At 46.6% G+C, this 22285-nt stretch overlaps 1 protein-coding gene across 1 annotated transcript in view; it reads right to left on the bottom strand.

Moving 5' to 3' along the window:
- LOC130298279 (zinc finger protein 850-like) overlaps window positions 1-21897 on the bottom strand; it is a 232337-nt gene extending 210440 nt beyond the window's left edge. The window contains exons 1-4 of the mRNA XM_056551209.1: window positions 21822-21897; window positions 19557-19612; window positions 17499-17959; window positions 3764-3769 (exon numbers count right to left, since the gene is read on the bottom strand). Coding sequence (XP_056407184.1) covers window positions 3764-3769; window positions 17499-17959; window positions 19557-19612; window positions 21822-21897 — 599 coding nt within the window. The remainder of the gene's footprint in view (window positions 1-3763; window positions 3770-17498; window positions 17960-19556; window positions 19613-21821) is intronic.
- Window positions 21898-22285: the final 388 nt, after the last annotated feature.

The following is a 22285-nucleotide window of genomic DNA, read 5'->3' as shown; positions in this document are numbered from 1 at the left end:
ACAGTCCGTCCCTATCATAGTACGGAATTGTTATTTTTCTTCTATCCGATGGTTATTTAGTAATTTTGTTATGATTCAGAAGAGACCACGTGTCCCGTATAGACGCTCACCCTGAAGACATTAGACGGCGGTTTTGTGTTTCCGGATTTACACACTTATTATAAAGCTTTTCCTTCCTCTGGATTATTAGAGCTCGTTCGCTCTTCTTTTTCTCATCCTCCCCTTTATATTCCTCCTCATGTGGATATGGAATTCTCCTCAGTCCCTCCTTCTATAGGGCCCATTTTGTGGCCCCCGCACTCCTCCTTGGCCTCTCTAGTTCTTTCCTCTTTTATATATAACTTTGTCGGTATTACGAGACTGCTCTACGACTGATTCTGATTTCCCTTCCCCCCTAACCCCACTTTCTTTACTCCCTATGGTTATTACTAAACACATTTTCCCTCTTCCCCTTTGTGGGAACGTTTACATTCTTTTACGTTACGAGATTTATATTCTTCTACTAAGACTTTGGCCATAGAGGAATCTCAGGCTTTCTGGGGTTTTATAAGTAAATTTCTCTTTACTCTCCAATGTTTTCAGCGTTCTACTAACATACGTCCCTGAAATTGGTTAGAGAGATTGTATTTATTTCCTAAATAATAATAATATCTAAGCTTTATTCTTATCTGATTTCTTCTGCTCCTAATAGTAACCAAAATGCATCTTATATGAGAAGAGGAGCTGAATATCCAACTCTCTGAAGAACAGAGCGGATTTATCTCTAGCGCTCACGTGGCTTCTCTCCCTGTATTCGTATACAGGAGAGTTCATATAAGATATGTTGTCGAGGGTATGGGACTCCTCCTCTCCTTTTGTCACATGGTATTAGAGAATCTTCTCAATGTTGAAGGTGTGGGAGTGAGTCAGGCCATTAGCTATCAGTCCTTTGATAAAGCTGGGGAGCCGACGAAACATCATTGAACTGGATACATGGGAGTTTTAATTGCAGCTCTTACATTTAGCTTCTGATTACTAAATATATTGAGAGCTCCTGAACGGCCATACAGAATAAGCGCACATTCCTTCTGAGCTTATCATATTTCCAGCACACTGATACGGAGCTAAACTGGAGCTGTAATTATAACAGTGGTGGGGTTCTGACACCTAGTGGTGAACATTTCATTTGGTTTTTGATTTCTTTTGATATTATAATAGTGACCAATAAAAGTTACATTTTATAGGGAAGGTTCTTAGTTTAGGGTACCCCTTTAGTGGTTTTCCCCTAAAGTTGTTGATATATTCCGAGTTATCCGGGCACCTTCTGGGGTTTTGTTGTATGTGGATTGAGTTGGGCACTCTTTTACATATTGCAAAAGAAAGACATAGAAAATCTATGAAACAATCTGGGGTCAGCTCACCGCCTGACGATGTCTTCAGTATATAGAGGGATAGGACACTTGCATCACATGTGGAAGCTCGGTGTTACGCCTAGCGCTCCGGGTCCCCGCTCCTCCCCGGAGCGCTCACGGCGTCTTTCTCCCTGCAGCTCCCCGGTCAGTCCCGCTGACCGGGAGCGCTGCTCTGTCATGGCCGTTGGGGATGCGATTCGCACAGCGGGACGCGCCCGCTCGCGAATCGCATCCCAGGTCACTTACCCGTTCCCGTCCCCTGCTGTCATGTGCTGGCGCGCGCGGCTCCGCTCTCTAGGGCGCGCGCGCGCCAGCTCCCTGAGACTTAAAGGGCCAGTGCACCAATGATTGGTGCCTGGCCCAATTAGCTTAATTGGCTCCCACCTGGTCCCTGACTATATCTAACCTCCTCCCTTGCACTTCCCTGCCGGATCTTGTTGCCCTTGTGCCTAGTGAAAGCGTTTTGTGTGTTTAAACCCTGTGTACCAGAACTTCTGCTATCTCCCCTGACTACGAACCTTGCCGCCTGCCCCCGACCTTCTGCTACGTCCGACTTTGCTTCTGCCTACTCCCTTGTACCTCGCCTTTCTTCAGCAGCCAGAGAGGTGAGCCGTTGCTAGTGGATACGACCTGGTCACTACCGCCGCAGCAAGACCATCCCGCTTTGCGGCGGGCTCTGGTGAAAACCAGTAGTGTCTTAGAACCGGTCCACTAGCACGGTCCTCGCTATCCCTCTCTGGCACAGAGGATCCACCTCCTGCCAGCCGGCATCGTGACAGTAGATCCGGCCATGGATCCCGCTGAAGTTCCTCTGCCAGTTGTCGCTGACCTCCCTACGCTGGTCGCCCAGCAAGCTCGTCAGATCGCCCAGCAGTCGCAACAGATAGCGCAACAAGATCACCAGCTGTCGTACTTGACCACCATGACACAGCAACTCCAGTCACAACTACAGCAAGTACAGTCGCAGCTACAGCAGCAACAACCATCTCCTCCGCCAGCTCCAGCACCCCTTCCGCGGCGAGTGGCCGCTCCTAGCCTCCGCCTGTCCTTGCCAGACAAATTTAATGGGGACTCTAAGTTTTGCCGTGGCTTTCTTTCGCAATGTTCCTTGCACTTAGAGATGATGTCGGATCAGTTTCCTACTGAAAGGTCTAAGGTGGCTTTCGTAGTCAGCCTTCTGTCTGGAAAAGCCCTGTCATGGGCCACACCGCTCTGGGACCGCGATGACCCCGTCACTGCCTCTGTACACTCCTTCTTCTCGGAAATTCGAAGTGTCTTTGAGGAACCTGCCCGAGCCTCTTCTGCTGAGACTGCCCTGCTGAACCTGGTCCAGGGTAATTCCTCCGTTGGCGAGTACGCCATACAATTCCGTACTCTTGCTTCTGAACTATCCTGGAATAATGAGGCTCTCTGCGCGACCTTTAAAAAAGGCCTATCCAGCAACATTAAGGATGTTCTGGCCGCACGAGAGACTCCTGCTAACCTGCATGAACTCATTCATCTAGCCACTCGCATCGACATGCGTTTTTCTGAGAGGCATCAAGAGCTCCGCCAGGAAAAAGACTTAGATCTCTGGACACCTCTCCCACAGTCTCCACTGCAATCTGCGCCTAGGCCTCCCGCCGAGGAGGCCATGCAAGTGGATCGGTCTCGCCTGACCCTGGAAGAGAGGAATCGCCGTAAGGAAGAGAATCTTTGTCTGTACTGTGCCAGTACTGAACATTTTTTGGTGGATTGCCCAATCCGTCCTCCACGTCTGGGAAACGCACGCTCGCACTCAGCTCTCATGGGTGTGGCGTCTCTTGATGCCAAGTCGGCTTCTCCACGTCTCACGGTACCTGTTCGGATTTCCACTTCAGCCAGCTCTCCCCTCTCAGCCGTGGCCTGCCTGGACTCTGGAGCTTCTGGGAATTTTATTCGGGAGTCCTTTGTGAATAAATTCCGCATTCCGGTGACCCGTCTTGTCAAGCCACTCCACATTTCCGCGGTCAACGGAGCCAGGTTGGATTGCACCGTGCGTTACCGCACGGAGCCCCTCCTAATGTGCATCGGACCTCATCACGAGGAGATTATATTTTTTGTCCTTCCTAATTGCTCTTCTGAAGTTCTCCTTGGACTACCCTGGCTTCAACACCATTCCCCAACCCTGGATTGGTCCACTGGGGAGATCAAGAGTTGGGGTCCCTCTTGTTCCAAGGACTGCCTTCAACCGGTTCCCAGTACTCCCTGCCGTGACCCTGTGGTTCCTCCTGTATCCGGTCCCCCTAAGGTCATTAAGGACTCTGCCTGCCACAGGAAATGCCCCTCCCCCCCTCCCAGTTCCATCAGGCAAGCTTCTGTGTCCCCTCATGGCCCTCGTCCTGGTGTCACACTGCCCCGTGCCAGGTCTCGCCCTCTGCCCTCTCTCCCCATTCCTACTCCTGCGGTCCTGCCTGCCGTTGAGGAATCCCTCCATCCTTTCCCGGTGTCCTCATCCCAGGGGAGGCAGTTACCCGATAAAGAGAAGGGGAGACCTAAGGGGGGGGGTACTGTTACGCCTAGCGCTCCGGGTCCCCGCTCCTCCCCGGAGCGCTCACGGCGTCTTTCTCCCTGCAGCTCCCCGGTCAGTCCCGCTGACCGGGAGCGCTGCTCTGTCATGGCCGTTGGGGATGCGATTCGCACAGCGGGACGCGCCCGCTCGCGAATCGCATCCCAGGTCACTTACCCGTTCCCGTCCCCTGCTGTCATGTGCTGGCGCGCGCGGCTCCGCTCTCTAGGGCGCGCGCGCGCCAGCTCCCTGAGACTTAAAGGGCCAGTGCACCAATGATTGGTGCCTGGCCCAATTAGCTTAATTGGCTCCCACCTGGTCCCTGACTATATCTAACCTCCTCCCTTGCACTTCCCTGCCGGATCTTGTTGCCCTTGTGCCTAGTGAAAGCGTTTTGTGTGTTTAAACCCTGTGTACCAGAACTTCTGCTATCTCCCCTGACTACGAACCTTGCCGCCTGCCCCCGACCTTCTGCTACGTCCGACTTTGCTTCTGCCTACTCCCTTGTACCTCGCCTTTCTTCAGCAGCCAGAGAGGTGAGCCGTTGCTAGTGGATACGACCTGGTCACTACCGCCGCAGCAAGACCATCCCGCTTTGCGGCGGGCTCTGGTGAAAACCAGTAGTGTCTTAGAACCGGTCCACTAGCACGGTCCTCGCTATCCCTCTCTGGCACAGAGGATCCACCTCCTGCCAGCCGGCATCGTGACACTCGGCAAATGAAAGAAGCTGGTAAATTCTATTATCCCATTCTCTAAGATGGTGTATAAAACAGGAAATGCTAAATTTGAGGGAGTGTGGGGCGCCTGGTGTTCCTCCCCCCTGACTCCCCAGAGTCAGTGCGTGGTTTATCTGATCCACATATGGTGAATGTTGGTTCCTAGATATGTTCCTGTCTTATGTGATTGTGCTGAAATGAGGCAGTTCGTTCGGCGGCAGCATTCCCATTCCCTTTTTATTACTTGCTTTTTCTTTTAAATTCATTTCTAAATAGTGCTTAATCAGTGCAGGCGTAAGAGGTGGGGGGGGGGGGCAATTGGGACTACTTTTCTGTTTTCTGGCACCTCAGGGTGCGTGTTCTGTGTTATTGTTCCTTTTATCAGCTCGATCCTGACTGTATGTGATGTCTCCCTCACCCTGACTGCTGCCCTTGTATGTTCCTGTATTTTTGCCGGTCTTACTAGCTTGTAATGCCGATGGTCTTTTGTCTTTCAATAAAACCAATTTGCCCTAATTACCAAATTTTTCCATGCTGTCACCTTTGCATTAGAATTTCGACCCAGATGGGCCTTAAAGGAGTAGTCCAGTGGTGACTCAGTGGTGAGCAACTTATCCCCTATCCTAAGGATAGGGGACAGGTTGCAGATTGGGGGGGGTCCGACCGCTGGGGCCCCCTGCGATCTCCTGTACGGAGCCCCGACAGCCCACGGGAAGGGGGCGTGTCGACCTCCGCACGAGTCGGCGGCCGACACGTCCCCTCAATACAACTCTATGGCAGAGCCGAAGCGCTGCCTTCGGCAATCTCCGGCTCTGCCATTGAGATGTATTGAGGGGGCGTGTCGGCCGCCGCTTCGTGCCGGGGTCGACACCCGCTATCTGGGCGGAGAGCCGGGGCCCCGTACAGAGAGATCGCAGGGGGCCCCAGCGGTCGGACCCCCCGCGATCTCAAACTTATCCCGTATCCTTAGGATAGGGGATAAGTTTTTCACCACTGGACTACCCCTTTAAGCCAACCTGAAAAGAGATCCACACACACCAAAATGTATTCATACCCTCCTCACAAGGGGAGTTGGACACAGTGGTCCCTCAAGTTACAAAAGTAATTGGTTCCAGGACGACCATTGTATGTTTGGACTGTAACTCTATGGAAACCTGGTAATTGGTTCTGAAGCCACCAAAAATGTCATGCAAAAATAGGAAAAAGTGAAGATTAAAGAAAGATAAGTAGATACTAATATAGATAAAGCAAATCCTTCCATATAAAAGTAATAGAGATCTGCTGGGAGCTGTAATCACTGTCTATGTAGAGGACAGGAGCTTCTTCAGGGTCCTGTACAGTACACACAGTGTCCCAAAAAAATGTAAAATAGAGCTGCCCCCACCTGGAGCAGCTAACCCTGGCACAGGTAAGAGTAGTACAGAACATGTAATACCTCCCTGTACTGTAGGGGGTGCTACCAGACAGGAATTCAGTGCATACACTTCAGTAATAAAGGGGTTTTACCAGTGAATGGCCATTCTGATTGGTCGGTTCTTGCAGCCATGGACACGTGTCACAGATCTGGACTGTTTGTACATTGTATGTTGTGTCTGGTTTCAAGTTCCAATGGTCCAGAAAAGACCATTGTATGATGAAACTATTGTATGTTGAGGCAACTGTATAGTCTATCTGCAGCTGCTAAAACGAGTAAATCCGCCACGTTTAGGAGGCACCTGCCCGCTTTCCTACATTAGGTCTGGCACAGGTCATGCCGGCCGGTGTTTACCTGGTGACCACTGTGGTAAATCCTGGGGCTATCCAGTGATCACTCACCAGTGATATTATAGTCATTTTCTAGTTGTGGGTGACTCTATGAGTCTCCGGGGACATCATTGGGCACAGAACCTTTGGTAGACAGATTTTATCCTTGTTGTTTTTATACAGACCGGTATCATTCAGGGCAGCTCGTTGCTTTATCCACTTGCCCTCCTCGCTGCCTCTGGAGACCTTTTTAAGATGGTTGCGTCAACCACATCAGGTCCATTGTGCTTTTCTTACCTGTAATAGAGGAACAGACTTGTCCTGGGCCCTCGGCATATTAAAAGCTTCTAAACCCCTTAAGGACGCAGGGTGTACATGTATGCTTTGTCCCTGCTCCCCTGCTATTACGCGGGGTCACAAGCTGGCTGGGAACCATGTCTAATGCCGGACATCATTGATCGCGGTGATTCCCGTTATTAACCCATTAGATGCCGCAATCAAAGTTGATTGCGGCGTCTAAAATAAAAGAAAAGCTTTCTTGGCAGCTCAGTGGAGCTGATCCGGACCACCGTGGTGTAACAATTAGCTGAGAGGACGGCGAGAGGGCCCTTACCTGCCTCCTTGCCGTCCAGTCTCTTCCTTGATGCTCCAGTCAGCTTCAGCGCAGATAACACTGATCAATGCTATGCTATGGCACAGAACAGTGTATACAATCAGAGGATTGCATGTTATAGTCCCCGACAGGGACTAAAAAAGGGTGTAAGAAAACAAGTTAATAAATGTGAATTAACCCCTTCCATGCTAAAAGTTTGAATCACCCCCCTTTTCCAATTTAACCCCTTAATGACGCATGACTTATATATTTACGTTCTGTGCTGGCTCCTGTTATGCGAAGCGTGCTCAGGGGCTGAGCACGCTTCATACCCGGTGGGTCCCGGTTGCTATCTACAACCAGGACCCGCGGACATTGCTGATCGGGCTGATATCCGGTATTATCCCTTTAGACGCCGCAATCAAAGTTGATCGCGGCCTCTAAAACAGGAGAAACAGTTGCCGGTTAGCTCAGTCAGCTGTTCGGGACCGCCGTGGTGAAATCGTGGTGTCCTGAACAGCTGAGAGGACAGCGGGAGGCTACTTACCTTACTTCCCACCATCCGATTGTCGCTCTGCTGCTCCATGCCTGAGATCCAAACTAGAGGAGCAGAGCACCGATAACACTGATCAATGCTATGCTATGGCACAGAACAGCGTATGCAATCCAATAATTGCATGTAATAGACAAAAAAAGTGTGAAAAAATAAGTTAATAAATGTGATTTAGCGCATAAAACAAGCCTCATATAGGCCTGTAGGTGGAAAACTGAAAGCGTTATGATTTTTAGAATGTGAGGAAAAAAACAAAAGTGCAAAAATGGGAAAAAAAAGTCCTCAAGCGGTTAAACTGCTTTGTCAGTAAGATCCTATCCTCTTGCTGCTCAGCATCTGCCCCTGTCTGGGCTTTAACTTCTCCACCTCGGTTGGCAGCATCGGCGCCTCCATCATCTCCTTAGACGAGAATAAAAGATGCACTCCTGGTGTAGTAACGTTCCGGTAAACCCTAGCAGGTAGGTGGTAGAAGGCATACCGGAAGATGTTGTGCTGAGGACACAACACCAGCACTGGCACCTAGACTCCTAATTGGAATCCAAGATGGCCGTCAGCAGCCGCGGCATCCTCTCCAGGTCTGGCAGGATCCTCGGTGGGATGAATGTACTTGAAGAGGATCACACACGATCCACAGCGGTAAAATGGAGGATACCCGCTGGTGCTAGTACTGAGACTAGTTATGGAAGAAGAATCTGACCATAGATCCTAATAACAGAACGGTGTCGTTTATTCCATACAAGTAACATTAAAGGAGTACTCCACTGCCCCAGCGTTCGGAGCATTTTGTTCTGAACTCTGGGTGCGGGGGTCGTGACATCACACCACGCCCCCTCAATGCAAGTCTATGAGGGGGCATGGTGTGACATCATAAGGGGCGTGGCCATAACATCACAACCCCTGCAGCCCGCACTCAGCGTTCTAAACGAATGACAGGTGCTGCACAGAGATCACGGGGGTCCCAGCTGCGGGGGTCAGATATCTCATTCCCCTATTCTTTGGATAAAGGATAAGATGTCTAGGGGTGGAGTACCCCTTTAAGTTTCTAACCCGAACCGGGTTCTTCATCAGGTAAATAGATATAGGAGTACTCACAGTTACATCCTTATTATAAGCGGTGAACGAATCCCTACCGGGTCACTAGAGTCACCTGATCGGAGGTGAAATGTATATAAAAATCTATAGAATTGATATCCTCCTAAATATGCAAATATAAACAATATATATATCAAAAACCTTTACATTATGTCAGAAGGATTTACAAGAAATGAGAAATAGCCAAAAAATGGAGACGGATGCCTCTGGAAACAGCTGGAGGCACCCCACGTTCATATACAAAGGGTAATGGGGACATAAAACTATAATCTACACATAAGGGGTTTTACAATATGGTGACAGAATATAAAATCCATATATTATACGTCCCATTATGAGCCATAAATGTGTATAAAATGTCACGGTGCGACACCTAATGGAGGAACACGCTGGTCTTACATCCAAATGGAGAAGGTAAGTTTTATGGCCTCGCATGGTGGACGATCAATACCATTGAAGGCATTAATGCTTTCACAATACAGCGTGATGTTGAGCGCCTTGTTTATACAGTTACAAATATATAGAAAAAATATTATAAAAGTATATACAAAATGAATAGTATATTTATAAAGAGGTAAAGTGTATAGGCAGCTCCCCGCAGGTAAGTCCCCTCCACAGCACGGCAGGTGTATGGCGGCACCAAAGTCCATATGAGCAGGAAAAATAACCAGCGTGGACAATGCAGAGTCCTGTTTATTGGAGAAAAGTCACAAGAAGGTGAACACCATGACGCGTTTCAGGCGTCGCCGCTCTTAGTCATACAATGTTTACACTGAATTTCTCCAGTTAGATAGGTGAGAACATTAACCCCTTTAGGACTGAGCCCTTTTTCACCTTAAGGACTGAGCCCTTTTTTGTAATTCTGACCACTGTCACTTTAAGCATTAATAACTCTAAGATGCTTTTACCGATTATTCTAAATTCTACAATTTTCTAAATTTTCATGAAAATTGCAAAATCTGAAGTGACAGATGTTACAGAACTACAACTCCCAGCATGCCTGGGTAGTCTTGGCATGCTGAGAGTTGTAGTTTGGAAACATCTGGAGGGCTACCATTTGGGCACCACTGTAATAGTGGTCTCCAAACTGTGACCCTCCAGATGTTGCAAAACTACAAAACCCAGCATGCCCAGACAGCCTTTGGCTGTCTGGGCATGCTGGGAGTTGCAGTTTGGCAACCACTAGAAGCGCATCAGTAAAGATCGCTTTACTGACATCTTCCTACCCCCCCACCGCCGCCTCCCTACCTGCGCCGCTGATCTACGATGTCTCCAGCGATGATCTGCGGTCCCCACGGCATCTTCTCTCCAGGTAACGGCCGCCATCTTCTCCCCCCGTTCTGCCCGACATCGAGGGGTGGGCAGAGCGGGGGGTTTCCATGGCAACCCCCTGTTGTGCGCTGTCATTGGTCAGAATTAATTTCTGACTAATGGCAGGGGATAGGAGGAGGTTGCACCACTGCAACCTCGCTCCTATCCCTCAGGATGATCGGAGCTGTCACTGACTGCTCCGATCATCCCTATTTTCTGGGCGATCGGGTCACCAGAGACCCGATCAGCCCTGAATAGCATAAAATTGCATGTCTGACTTAACATGTGATTTCCTGCGATCGCCAACATGGGGAGGTCTCAGGACCCCCCTCGGTGATGTGCTGGGATGCCTGCTGAATTATTTCAGCAGGCATACCGGTCCCCGCCTGGCTAGCAGCGGGGACCGGAATTCCCACGGGCATATCCATCCTTAAGAGGTTAAAGGGGTACTCCGGTGGCCAATGTGTTTTTTCAGTTTCTACTTACCCTTGCAGGTGAGTTTTGTTCTTATCTCTGGTCTCAGTCTCGCTCTTTGTTTGTCTTTCTTTTCTTTGCACAAGTGTGTCCATGTAGTGTAGCATCTATTTCCGTTTTGCCTTTGTTTTAGAAACTAGCCGGTCTCCTCTTTCAGTGCCCCGCCCAACTTGTTTTGCGTTGCCGCCAAGCCCTGTTTGTGGCCGGCTTTATTTTTTTTCCCTTTAGCCCTTTCCCTGCCCTGTTCATTAGTATACTCATCCCACCCTCAGCTTCTCACCCCACAGTCCCCACATCAGGGAATTAATGAATTGTCAGTGGGGGGGGGGGGGGGGGGGGGGCTGATCATATGTGACCCGCGGGCGCTGCTCTGCTTCTACCCCCCCCCTCAAAAAAAAAAAGCAATGTCCCCGCATCAGGGAAAGTGTTAACTGTGAGCCGCAGCCTGCACATTCTTCCCATGTTAGGGAATGAATTGTCATCCGCAGTGCGCTGTCCCCACATCCGTGAACTAATCATAATTTGAATCACCATCCTACGTTCCCTCGTTGCTACGGTAACGGCCTCACAGTCCCCTGCTGCGATCCTCACACTGCTTCCTGGGGAGGGGAATGTCACAGAGCCGTCAGCGTATCACCGGCCGCAGCGATGTCCCGCCTCGGCCGGTCATAGGCTGAGCGCACTGTCATGTAAGGAGCCGGCCGGCAGGAAGCAGCATGAGGATCGCAGCAGAGGACCGTGAGGTTGTTACCGTAGCAACGGGGAAAGTAGGAAGGTGAGTCAAACTTTATTTTGTTTATTTTTGCAGCCTGGGTACAGGTATATGTAAAATTCATCAGTACAGATGTCCTTTAACTGTGAGACGCAGCAGCGCTGTACATTCTCCCCACGTCGGGGAATGAATGATTTGTGAGCGCGGGCGCAGGGCTTCTGATCAGCTTCTGTTCTCCGATCAGAAGCCCTGCGCCCGCGCTCAGAAATCATTCATTTCCCGACGTGGGGAGAATGTACAGCACTGCTGCGGCTCACAGTTAGCACTCGCAGGGACATCGCTTTGGGGGGGGGGGAGATGGGGGCAGGAAGCAGAGCAGCGCAGCGTCACATATGATTAGTTCCCTAATGTGGGGACAGCACACTGCGGATGACAATTCATTCCCTGATGTGGGGACTGCGGGGTGAGAAGCTGACAGTGCGCCCGCAGGGGAGGATCATGATAGTTATACACAACTGGTCCCTAAAGGAAGTCAGGGATCACTTTCTACGAAAAATTACTAAAGCCCGGGGCAAAGAAAGCCCAGGGCACAAGATCCCTATTGCAGGGAGACTTCCCTAAAACTTAACTTTTAATGGTGCTCTGATAAAATATTTGTGACCAAAACGTTAAAAACTCATGTCAAGGTCCACTGTAATCTAATAACTGTGAGTGAGTTCACTGGGTTAATTGTATAGGGAACTACAGTTTCCTTTTATCTAAGTGAACCGAGACAGATTTAAAACACTAACATTTGCCCCCCTCTACTAGTTTCGGCGCTACTGCACCGTCCTCAGGAGGAACAATGGGCAAACACCTTCCCACGTGTCAAGTACTTCCTTATATATGGTCTGTTTGTGCTGTCATCACTCAGCGACAGGTGTATCAACCTATCCTGAGTGCTTGATGTTAGGGAACCAATCACAAAAATCCATTTCGGTTTGCCTGTCCTGGATTGTCCAATCACTAGGTTGCTGCCTTACCTGTCAACTCCGTGCGCCGTATTTCCGCATTGTAGGTCCAAGAAATTGATGCTGGAACCTCCAATTTCACTGGTGAATGTTTTTAACGTTTTGGTCACAAATATTTTATCAGAGCACCATTAAAAGTTAAGTTTTAGGGAAGTCTCCCTGCAATAGGGATCTTGTGCCCTGGGCTTTCTTTGCCCCGGGCTTTAGTAATTTTTCGGATCATGATAGTGCTGCGGCTGACATGTTACTAATTCCCCGGCATGGGGACAGTGCGTCTGTGGGGGGAATCCTGATAGCGCTGCGGCTGACATGTTACTAATTTCCCCGCCATGGGGACAGTGCGTCTGCGGGAGGAATCATGATAAGCGATTCCCCTGATTCCCCCGCGGGCGCACGGTCCCCATGGCGGGGAAGGGGTTACATGTCAGCCGCAGCGCTGGTACAGGGTATTCAGTACATTGTGAGCCGGGCGCAGGGCTGACTGACAGTGGGAGGAGACATCCATCCTCCCGCAACAATTCAATTAGTATTCATTACAGGGGTGTGGAAAAGGGGCAAAACCATTGCAGGAGAAAAAAAAACAGCAACGCCTACAGCGCTGACGTCTTGTCCACAACAGTGAATAAACATGGCCGCAGGTGTGGACGACAGTCAAAGGCAACCAGAAAAACTATTTGACCTCCGTCATAGAAAAGAGGTCAGTAAAAAACATACGTGCTGTGGACAGATGTATAACATGTGATTTACAAAAGTGCTAAACTCACTACAAGCATGCTAGAGAACCATAAAACTGCGATACCGGAGTACCCCTTTAATCGAGAACATGACCTATGGATGGAAATGTGAGAGAATATGTCTTATCCAGCCATGTTGTTCAGGCGCCATGAGCTTTAAAGAGGTACTCCGCTGCCCCAGCATTCAGAAGATTTTGTTCCAACTGCTTGGAGCGGGTGGCGGGGGTTGTGTAGTCACCTCATGACCCCTCAATGCAAGTCTATGGGAGTACGGCCGCCACACCTCCCTCCCATACATGACATCACGACCCCTGCCGCCCGCACCCAGTGTTCAAAACTAATGTCAGGTGTTGCTCAGAAATCACGGAGATCACAGCTGCAGGATCCCCGCGATCAATCATCTTAGCCCCGATCCTTTGGATAGAAGATAAGATGTCTAGGGGTGGAGTACCCCTTTAAAGGACGTCTAACAAGTCCTTTCCTTGAACGGAGAGCGCACAGCTGGCTTCAGCCCCTCAGAGATCTGGGAACCAACCATAGAGCCACCTGGTTAATTCTTCTCCGCACTTCATCCGAATACAACTTGTTCTTCCCTCTATAACCTAAGGAAGGACCCTGTGTAGAGTAGGAGACCCCACTAATCTAACACCTATAGGATCAGAATGTCCTAGAAGCCAGAAGATAGAAGTGATTTTATATGTCTAATCTGCTCATGTCCTGTTACCTTGTAGCCATATATGAGACTCTTTTCCTCCCATGTAAAATTATAGAGATGACATCGCTGGATCGGTGACTACGTTATAAAAGAAAAACTTTATTTTTTTTCCCCAATGTCTCTTTTATTGTTAACAAAAGAAAAAAAAAAGTATCAAATCATCGTTTCACCACAATAATATTCATATTGCCCCAATAATACATAAATTGCAAACAAAAAATCTTTAGAAAAAAAAGAAAGATAGAAATAGATCAACCCGACGTCTAGCATAAAACTTATTTATAATAATAAATGATTTAACCCCTTAAGGACCAGGCCATTTTTCATTTTTGCACTTCTTACCTTCTAAAAATCATAACGCTTTCAATTTTGCACCTATAGACTCATATGAGGGCTTGTTTTTTGTGCCACCATTTTTGATGGGACTTTTTGATCGCTGTTTTATACATTTTAGGGTATACAAAATGACCAAAAATACACAATTCTGGACTTTGGATTTTTTTTTAAACACCATTGACCACGTGGTTTAATTAACATGATATTTTTTATAGTTCAGACATTTACGCATGCAGCAATACCACATATTTATTTATGTTTATATTTTTTTTTATGGGAAAAGGGGGGTGATTCCAACTTTTATTAGGGAAGGGGTTAACCTCTTCAGGACGTGGGGCGTATGCATACGCCCTGCATCCCGAGTCCTTAAGGACGTAGGGAGTATGCATACGCCCATGGGAATTACGGTCCCCGCCGCTAGCCGGTTGGGGACCGGACCGGGATGCCTGCTAGAATCATTCAGCAGGCATCCCGGCACATCGCCGAGGGGGGTCCTGAGACCCCCCCATGTCGGCGATCGCAGAAAATCGCATGTCAATTCAGACATTCAATTTTCTGCTATTCCGGGCTGATCTGGTCTGATCGGAACTGATTCTGACCAATGGCAGCGCAGGACAGTGGGTTGCCATGGCAACCCCTCATTCTGCCCACCCCTGGATATCGGGCAGAACTGGGGGAGAATATGGAGGCCTTTACCTGAGGACCAGATGTGATCATCAGAGACATCAGCGGAGATCACGGCTCAGGTAGGGAAACAACGTTTGTGTGTGGGGGTTTAGGAAGGAAGGGGGCTGTAAGCGATATTTACTGCTGCCCTTCCTAGTGGGTGCCAAACTGCAACTCCCAGCATGCCCAGACAGCCAAAGGCTGTCTGGGCATGCTGGGAGTTGTAGTTTTGCAACATCTGGAGGGTCACAGTTTGGAGACCACTGTTAGGCATGCTGGGAGTTGTAGTTCTGTAACATCTGTACCTTCAGATTTTGCAATTTTCATGACATTTTTGAAAATTGCTGCTCTACTTTGAAGCCCTCTAATTTTTTCAAAAAGTAAAAATATGTCCATTTTATGATGCCAACATATAGTAGACATATTGTATTTGTGAATAAAAATTAAATTTATTTGGAATATCCATTTTCCTTACAAGCAGAGAGTTTCAAAGTTAGAAAAATGCTAAATTTTCATGAAATTTTGGGATTTTTCACCAAAAAAGGATGCAAGAAATTTACCACCAAAATAAAGTAGAATATGTCACGAAAAAACTCTCTCAGAATCAGAATATTCGGTAAAAGCGTTTTAGAGTTATTAATGTGTTAAGTGACGGTGGTCAGAATTGCGAAAAAGGGCTCAGACCTTAAGGTGAAAAAGGGCTGCGTCCTTAAGGGGTTAAATCACTTATCAACTTTGTAATTTTTTTAAACTATTTTTGCACCATTATTTAGTCCCCATAGGCGACTATTACTGTACATACAATCTACTGATTTCATATACGGTTCAATGCTTTGCTGATCGGACAAAGATGGAGGCAGGTAGGCACCCTCTCCCATCCCTCTCAGGAGCTGCCAGGAACGGTTTAGTTGATCGCCGCGTCTAAGGGGTTAATGCCGGGCATAACCACGATCGGTTATGTCCGGCATTAGCCACAGGACCACCCGGCTATGACACGGGGTCATAGGTACACAGGTACGCCCTTGGTCCTTAAGGTGTTAATGAAAAGGTTCTAAAAGTAATCTAAAGAGAACAAGTCTCCAAGGAATTGTTCAAGACATTTTGTCATGAAACAGGTTCCTCAATTTTGAATAACTGGGAACTTTTTTTTGCACTGCTGCGAAATGACTGGAGGGGGTAGAAGATCTCTAGTATATCGGAATAAGCGTCTAGTCACCAATAGTAGGTGTGAGATTAAAGGGGTACTCCAGTGTTCTGTAAATTTTGTCCAGAAATCTTGGAACTGGAGGCCGTGATCATGACTTCACAGACATGCCCCATCCCCCCTCCCCCTGTGACATCGCACTGAGAAGATTCTGGAATACCATGTGACAAAAGGAGAGGAGGAGTCCCAACCCCCGACAATATAACTTATATGAACTCTCCTGTATACGAATACAGGGGGAGGAGCCACGTGAGCGCTAGAGATAAATCCGCACTGTTCTTCAGAGAGTTGGATATTCAGCTCCTCTTCTCGTATAAGACGCATTTTGGTTACTATTAGGAGCAGAAGAAATCAGATAAGAATAAAGCTTAGATATTATTATTATTTAGGAAATAAATACAATCTCTCTAACCAATTTCAGGGACGTATGTTAGTATAACGCTTAAAACATTGGAGAGTAAAGATAAATTTACTTATAAAACCCAAGAAAGCCTGAGATTCCTCTATGGCCAAAGTCTTAGTAGAAGAATATAAATCTCGTAACGTAAAAGAATGTAAACGTTCCCACAAAGGGGAAGAGGGAAAATGTGTTTAGTAATAACCATAGGGAGTAAAGAAAGTGGGGTTAGGGGAGAAGGGAAATCAGGATCAGTCGTAGAGCAGTCTCGTAATACCGACAAAGTTATATATAAAAGAGGAAAGAACTAGAGAGGCCAAGGAGGAGTGCGGGGGCCACAAAATGGGCCCTATAGAAGGAGGGACTGAGGAGAATTCCATATCCACATGAGGAGGAATATAAAGGGGAGGATGAGAAAAAGAAGAGCGAACGAGCTCTAATAATCCAGACGAAGGAAAAGCTTTATAATAAGTGTGTAAATCCGGAAACACAAAACCGCCGTCTAATGTCTTCAGGGTGAGCGTCTATACGGGACACGTGGTCTCTTCTGAATCATAACAAAATTATTAAATAACCATCGGATAGAAGAAAAATAACAATTCCGTACTATGATAGGGACGGACTGTAAAAATATAAAATATTATTGGTAAATATAAGATTTAAGAACCTTTTTCCTTCCAATCCACGACATATATGGGAATTTACGAGCGTGTAACTGGGTCTTCAATCCGTGTAATAATGGCGCAAAGTGTGAAGTAAAGAGATCTTGTACCAGATGTGATCAGATCTCTAGGGATTTTATACCCCGGGGAGGACAAAGAAAAGAATTACACCGATGTTTACTGAACCCGGGGGACGCTGAGATATTGACGACTTCTCATACAGAAAAATGGATTTTATGATCTGAGACCGAAAATAGACGTCAAGACGGGAAACGCTGGTCTAGGGTTTGTGATAAATAAAAGTATCTGCAGCGTCTTATGTTCAGAAGAGACGATCTTCAAGGGAGACGCGCGGATCCTGTCTGATGCCTTGAATTAAAGTCTCTATAATCATAATGAGAAGGGGGCGGGGACAACACTGACGCGTTACATTCCCTATATACAACGTCAGGGACAGTATTACATTTATTATAAGTCCAGTGTGCGGAGATGAATATAAGAATAATAAATCATATAATATAGAGAACTTCTTAAAAATTTATAACAAGTTTGGAGATGAAGCATATATTGTATAAATATATATAAGTATGTATGTGTCAACTATTCTATGTACATGGTTAATATATAGATGTGTGAGTTCTTTTATGTTTAACAAGATCTGATTGCTGAGTAAAACATTTCCCACATTTAGAACATGAAAATGGCTTCTCCCCTGTGTGAGTTATTTGATGTTGAACAAGACTTGATTTCACAGTATAACATTTCCCACATTCTGCACATGAAAATGGCTTCTCCCCTGTGTGAGTTCTTTGATGTTGAATAAGACTTGATTTATCAGAAAAACATTTCCCACATTCTGCACATGAAAATGGCTTCTCTCCTGTGTGAGTTCTTTGATGTTGAATAAGATTTGATTTAAAAGGAAAACATTTCCCACATTCTGGACATGAAAATGGCTTCTCTCCTGTGTGAGTTTTTTGATGTACAACAAGACCTGATTTAAAAGGAAAACATTTCCCACATTCTGGACATGAAAATGGCTTCTCCCCTGTGTGAGTTCTTTGATGTTGAACAAGATATGATTTGTCAGTAAAACATTTCCCACATTCTGGACATGAAAATGGCTTCTCCCCTGTGTGAGTTCTTTGATGTTGAACAAGATATGATTTTTTAGTAAAACATTTCCCACATTCTGAGCATGAATATGGTTTCTTTCCTGTATGAGCTCGCTGATGTCCAACACCCCTTCTGTGACCTTTATTTTGCTGAACATCCTGTGATGACTGAGAAGACAGGACCTGTATATAAGGATGAGATGACAGATCTTGGCTGTGAAGGGCTGAGGGTGTATCTGGGATAATGGAATGTTCTTCATATGTATCTTGTGTGATATCATCATCTGCTTTATAATCTGAAGATATAAGATTCTCCTCTGATCTCCTGCTACAAGAATCTGCAGAGAATAACACACATTTTATTTTTGAGTATTAACCCCTTAACAACCCAGGACATTTTTGCATTTCTAAGCAATAGTACTTTGTAAATCCACCCTTCATTTTAAATAAGATTTACTGCAAAACTGAAGAAAGATAGTTACTATGATAGCGGAGCAGCCATACAACAGTGGTGTCAAACTGTGGCCCTCCAGATGTTGCAAAACTTCAACTCCCAGCATGCCTGGACACCAAAGGTCTGTCAGCCTTCTCCAGAGGATGCACACTGTCCCCGAAAGGTAAATCAAGGCTTCCCTCTCATGGTATCCCTAAGTGCAGTGGTCTTCAAACTGCGGCCCTCCAGATGTTGCAAAACTTCAACTCCCAGCATGCCCGGGAGATGATGTTTTGGAACATCTGGAGGGCCACAGTTTGACACCACTGCCTTACAAGGAGCGGGGACACCCGTCTTTGACAATCATGAGGACACAGCCTCAGGGAAAATCACTGCTATGGGGCCCGGTCAGGGACCAAATGACCGTGCCCCCCAATCCACCTGACCCGACAGGTTATAATGGAGCAGTCATTCAAACCGCCCCCTTTATAATCCTCATGCCAGCCAGAGAATTCAGGCAAAGGATAGGGGATACGTTATAGATCACGGGGGTCCGACCCTTGGGACTCCCTGCGATCTCCTGAACGGGGCACTGGCAGTCTGCTTAAAGGGGGCGGACAGACCCCTGCATGGAGCGGTGGCCGACACTCCCCCTCCATGTATCCCATAGAGATACATGTAGGGGGTATATCAGCCGCGGCATCCTGTGGGGGTTGGAACGGCCGCTTCCGGCAGATTGCTGGGGCCCCATTCAGGAGATCGCGGGGAGTCCCAAGGGTCGGACCCCCGTGATCTTTAACCTATCCCCTATCCTGTCTAGGCAGAGAGTATCACATTTTTTGTCTTTTGTCTATTAATGTGTATAGAAAGACTTATGTCCCAATAAAGTTAGTGAAATTTTCCTGGAACCAAGTTATAAGGGGAACCTTTATTTTTAATGATTTTGGCTCACGGCTCGCCAGCCGCACCTATACCTCCATTTGGACCCACACAGGTGACCTGAACTGGAACATTTCCGTATCAGAGGGAAAGAATAAATGGATTTAAAGGGCTACTCAACTGCTAGACATCTTATCCCTTATCTAAAGTATGGGGGGATAAGATGTCTGATCGCGGGGGTCCGGCTGCTGGGGCCCCCAGGATCTTCTGCAGCATCGTGCGTTCTAAACAAACTCCAGATTCCTGGCGCAGTGGTTGTGGCATGACAGCACGAGGGGGCGTGGCCACGGCTTTATGATCACAGAACAAAAAGTTCAGAACGCTGGAGCACCGGAGTACCTCTTTAACCCGTTAACGACCATGGATGTCTATGCTCGTCCAATGGACGTTAAGGGGGTATGCCGCGGGCTCCCGACTCGAGCCCGCGTCATAACGGCTGAGGGCCGGCGTTAATAGCCAACATGCGCTTATTAACCCTTTAGATGGCCGCTTTCAAAGTTGCCAGCGGCATCTAAAGGTGCCTTTATCCAGTCCCTGGTATTCAAGTGGGATGGATGCCCCCCCCCCCCCCCCGTAGCGGGGGGGGGGGGGGCAATGGGTTTAGGCATCCACTGCTGAGGTAGCTGCGGCGGCTCCGGTGCTCTGAATGATACAGTCTGGCAGGACCAGGCTTTATCAATCGAGTGCAGAACACACAGATCAATATGGTTCTATGGAACCTCACTGATCTGTATGAGGAATCTAGTGATTCCTCCTAAAATTCTCCTAAGGTGACTAAAAGTGTTAAGAAAAAAAAAAGGTTAAAAAAAGTTTTAAAATTCACACATTAACCCCTTCCTTAAAAGTTTAAAGGGGTATTCCAGGAAAAAACTTTTTTATATATATCAACTGGCTCCAGAACAGATTTGTAAATTACTTCTATTAAAAAAATCTTAATCCTTTCAGTACTTATGAGCTTCGGAAGTTAAGTTGTTCTTTTCTGTCTAAGTGCTCTCTGATGACACGTGTCTCGGGAACCGCCCAGTTTAGAAGCAAATCCCCATAGCAAACCTCTTCTAAACTGGACGGTTCCCGAGACTCGTGTCATCAGAGGGCACTTAGACAGAAAAGAACAAACTTAACTTCAGAAGCTCATAAGTACTGAAAGGATTAAGATTTTTTAATAGAAGTAATTTACAAATCTGTTTAACTTTCTGGAGCCAGTTGATATATAAAAAAAAGTTTTTTCCTGGATAACCCCTTTAAATCACCCCCTTTTTCTCAAATTCCATGTAAAAAATATATAAACATAATAAAAATAAACATATGTGTTATCGCCGCGTGCGTAAATGTCCGAACTATAAAAATATATTGTACATTAAACCGCGCAGTCAATGGCGTACGCGCAAAAAAATTCCAGAGTCCAAAATAGCGTATTTTTGGTCAATTTTTATACCATACAAAAAGGAATAAAAAGCGATCAAAAAGACCAATCAAAACAAAAATAATTCCGATTAAAACTTCAGATCACAGCGCAAAAAATGAGCCCTCATTCCGCCCTGTACGCGGAAAAAGAAAAATGTTATAGGGGTCAGAAAAGGACAATTTTAAATGTATACATTTTCCTGCATGTAGTTATGATTTTTTTCCAGAAGTACAATATCCAACCTATATAAGTAGGGGATCATTTTAACCGTATGGACCTACAGAATAAAGATCAGGTGTCATTTTTACCAAAAAAATTTACGATGTAGAAATGGAAGCCCCCAAAATTTTCAAAATGGTGTTTTTTCTTCAATTTTGTCGCACAATGATTTATTTTTTCTGTTTCGTCATAGATTTTTGGGTAAAATGACTGATATCATTACAAAGTAGAATTGGTGGCGCAAAAAATAAGCATCATATGGAATTTTTAGGTGAAAAATTGAAAGCGTTATGATTTTTAAAAGGTGAGGAGGAAAAAGTGCTAAAACAGAAAAACGCTTGGTCCTTAAGGGGTTATGGGAAATTTTTAGTACATGAGCACTTATCCCCTAGACACTGAGACCCCCGCGATCTCCTGCCTGGGATCACATTTGTATATCTCCGTCTCCCATAGAGATTCACGGACAGACATGTCGGGCACCTCTTGGTGCGGTGATCGACAGTAATTCCTGCACGGAGCGGAGGTCACCTGTGCCTGGAGAGATCTGGGGGTGCTGGGCAGGAGATCACGGGGGGTCCCAGCAGTCGGACCCCCCACCATCAGACACTTATCTCCTCTCCTCAGGAGCTGGTATCTACTGCTATATGGAGTAATATTAGTCTGTATATAATGTGTATGATTCATAAACAGTATGGCGGTATTATTCAGTCACTATGTAGTGGTGATGGGATCAAGTCAACTGCTATAGAGTCAATATAGGGGGGAGGGGGATAGTATTTACCCTGGAGTCCCAAAGATTCTTGTTACTTCCCGAAAATATTATTGCAGCCAGTAACTGAATAGAATTTGTGACCCTTCTCTGTATTTAGTGGTACCTGGCCGGTTACCTGTAGGAATGTGCTCCTTATACTGCACATCACCGCTCACATCTGTCTCTTCATCTTCTTCCATTATTTCTGTAGCATTAGTATAGGTCAGATCTTTCCCTGTAGGAATGTCCTTGTCCTGCTTATACTGCTCATCACCGCTCACATCCGTCTTTTCTTCTTCCTTTAGGTCTGTAGCATTAATATAGATAAGATCTTTCCCTGTAGTGTTATCCTCCATATTCTGCTCATTAAAAAGACGGAAATTCCGCTCTGGTGCTGTTCTCTTACTGGATCTGACTGTAGGGAACAAATACAGAGACTGAATTCATTCTTTACATACAAATAATGAGAGGACGTGTGTATATAGTCATGTCTATTACCTGGTGATGTGAGGGGCTGCTGATCCTCCATCATGACCTGATCCTTGTACTGATCCTTGTGTCCTTCTACATACTCCCACTCCTCCATGG

Source organism: Hyla sarda (genome assembly GCF_029499605.1).
Source record: "Hyla sarda isolate aHylSar1 chromosome 1 unlocalized genomic scaffold, aHylSar1.hap1 SUPER_1_unloc_8, whole genome shotgun sequence".
Classification (NCBI taxonomy): Eukaryota; Metazoa; Chordata; class Amphibia; order Anura; family Hylidae; genus Hyla; species Hyla sarda.
Note: the sequence above shows the minus strand (reverse complement) of the source record. Positions and strands in the feature narration are given on the sequence as shown.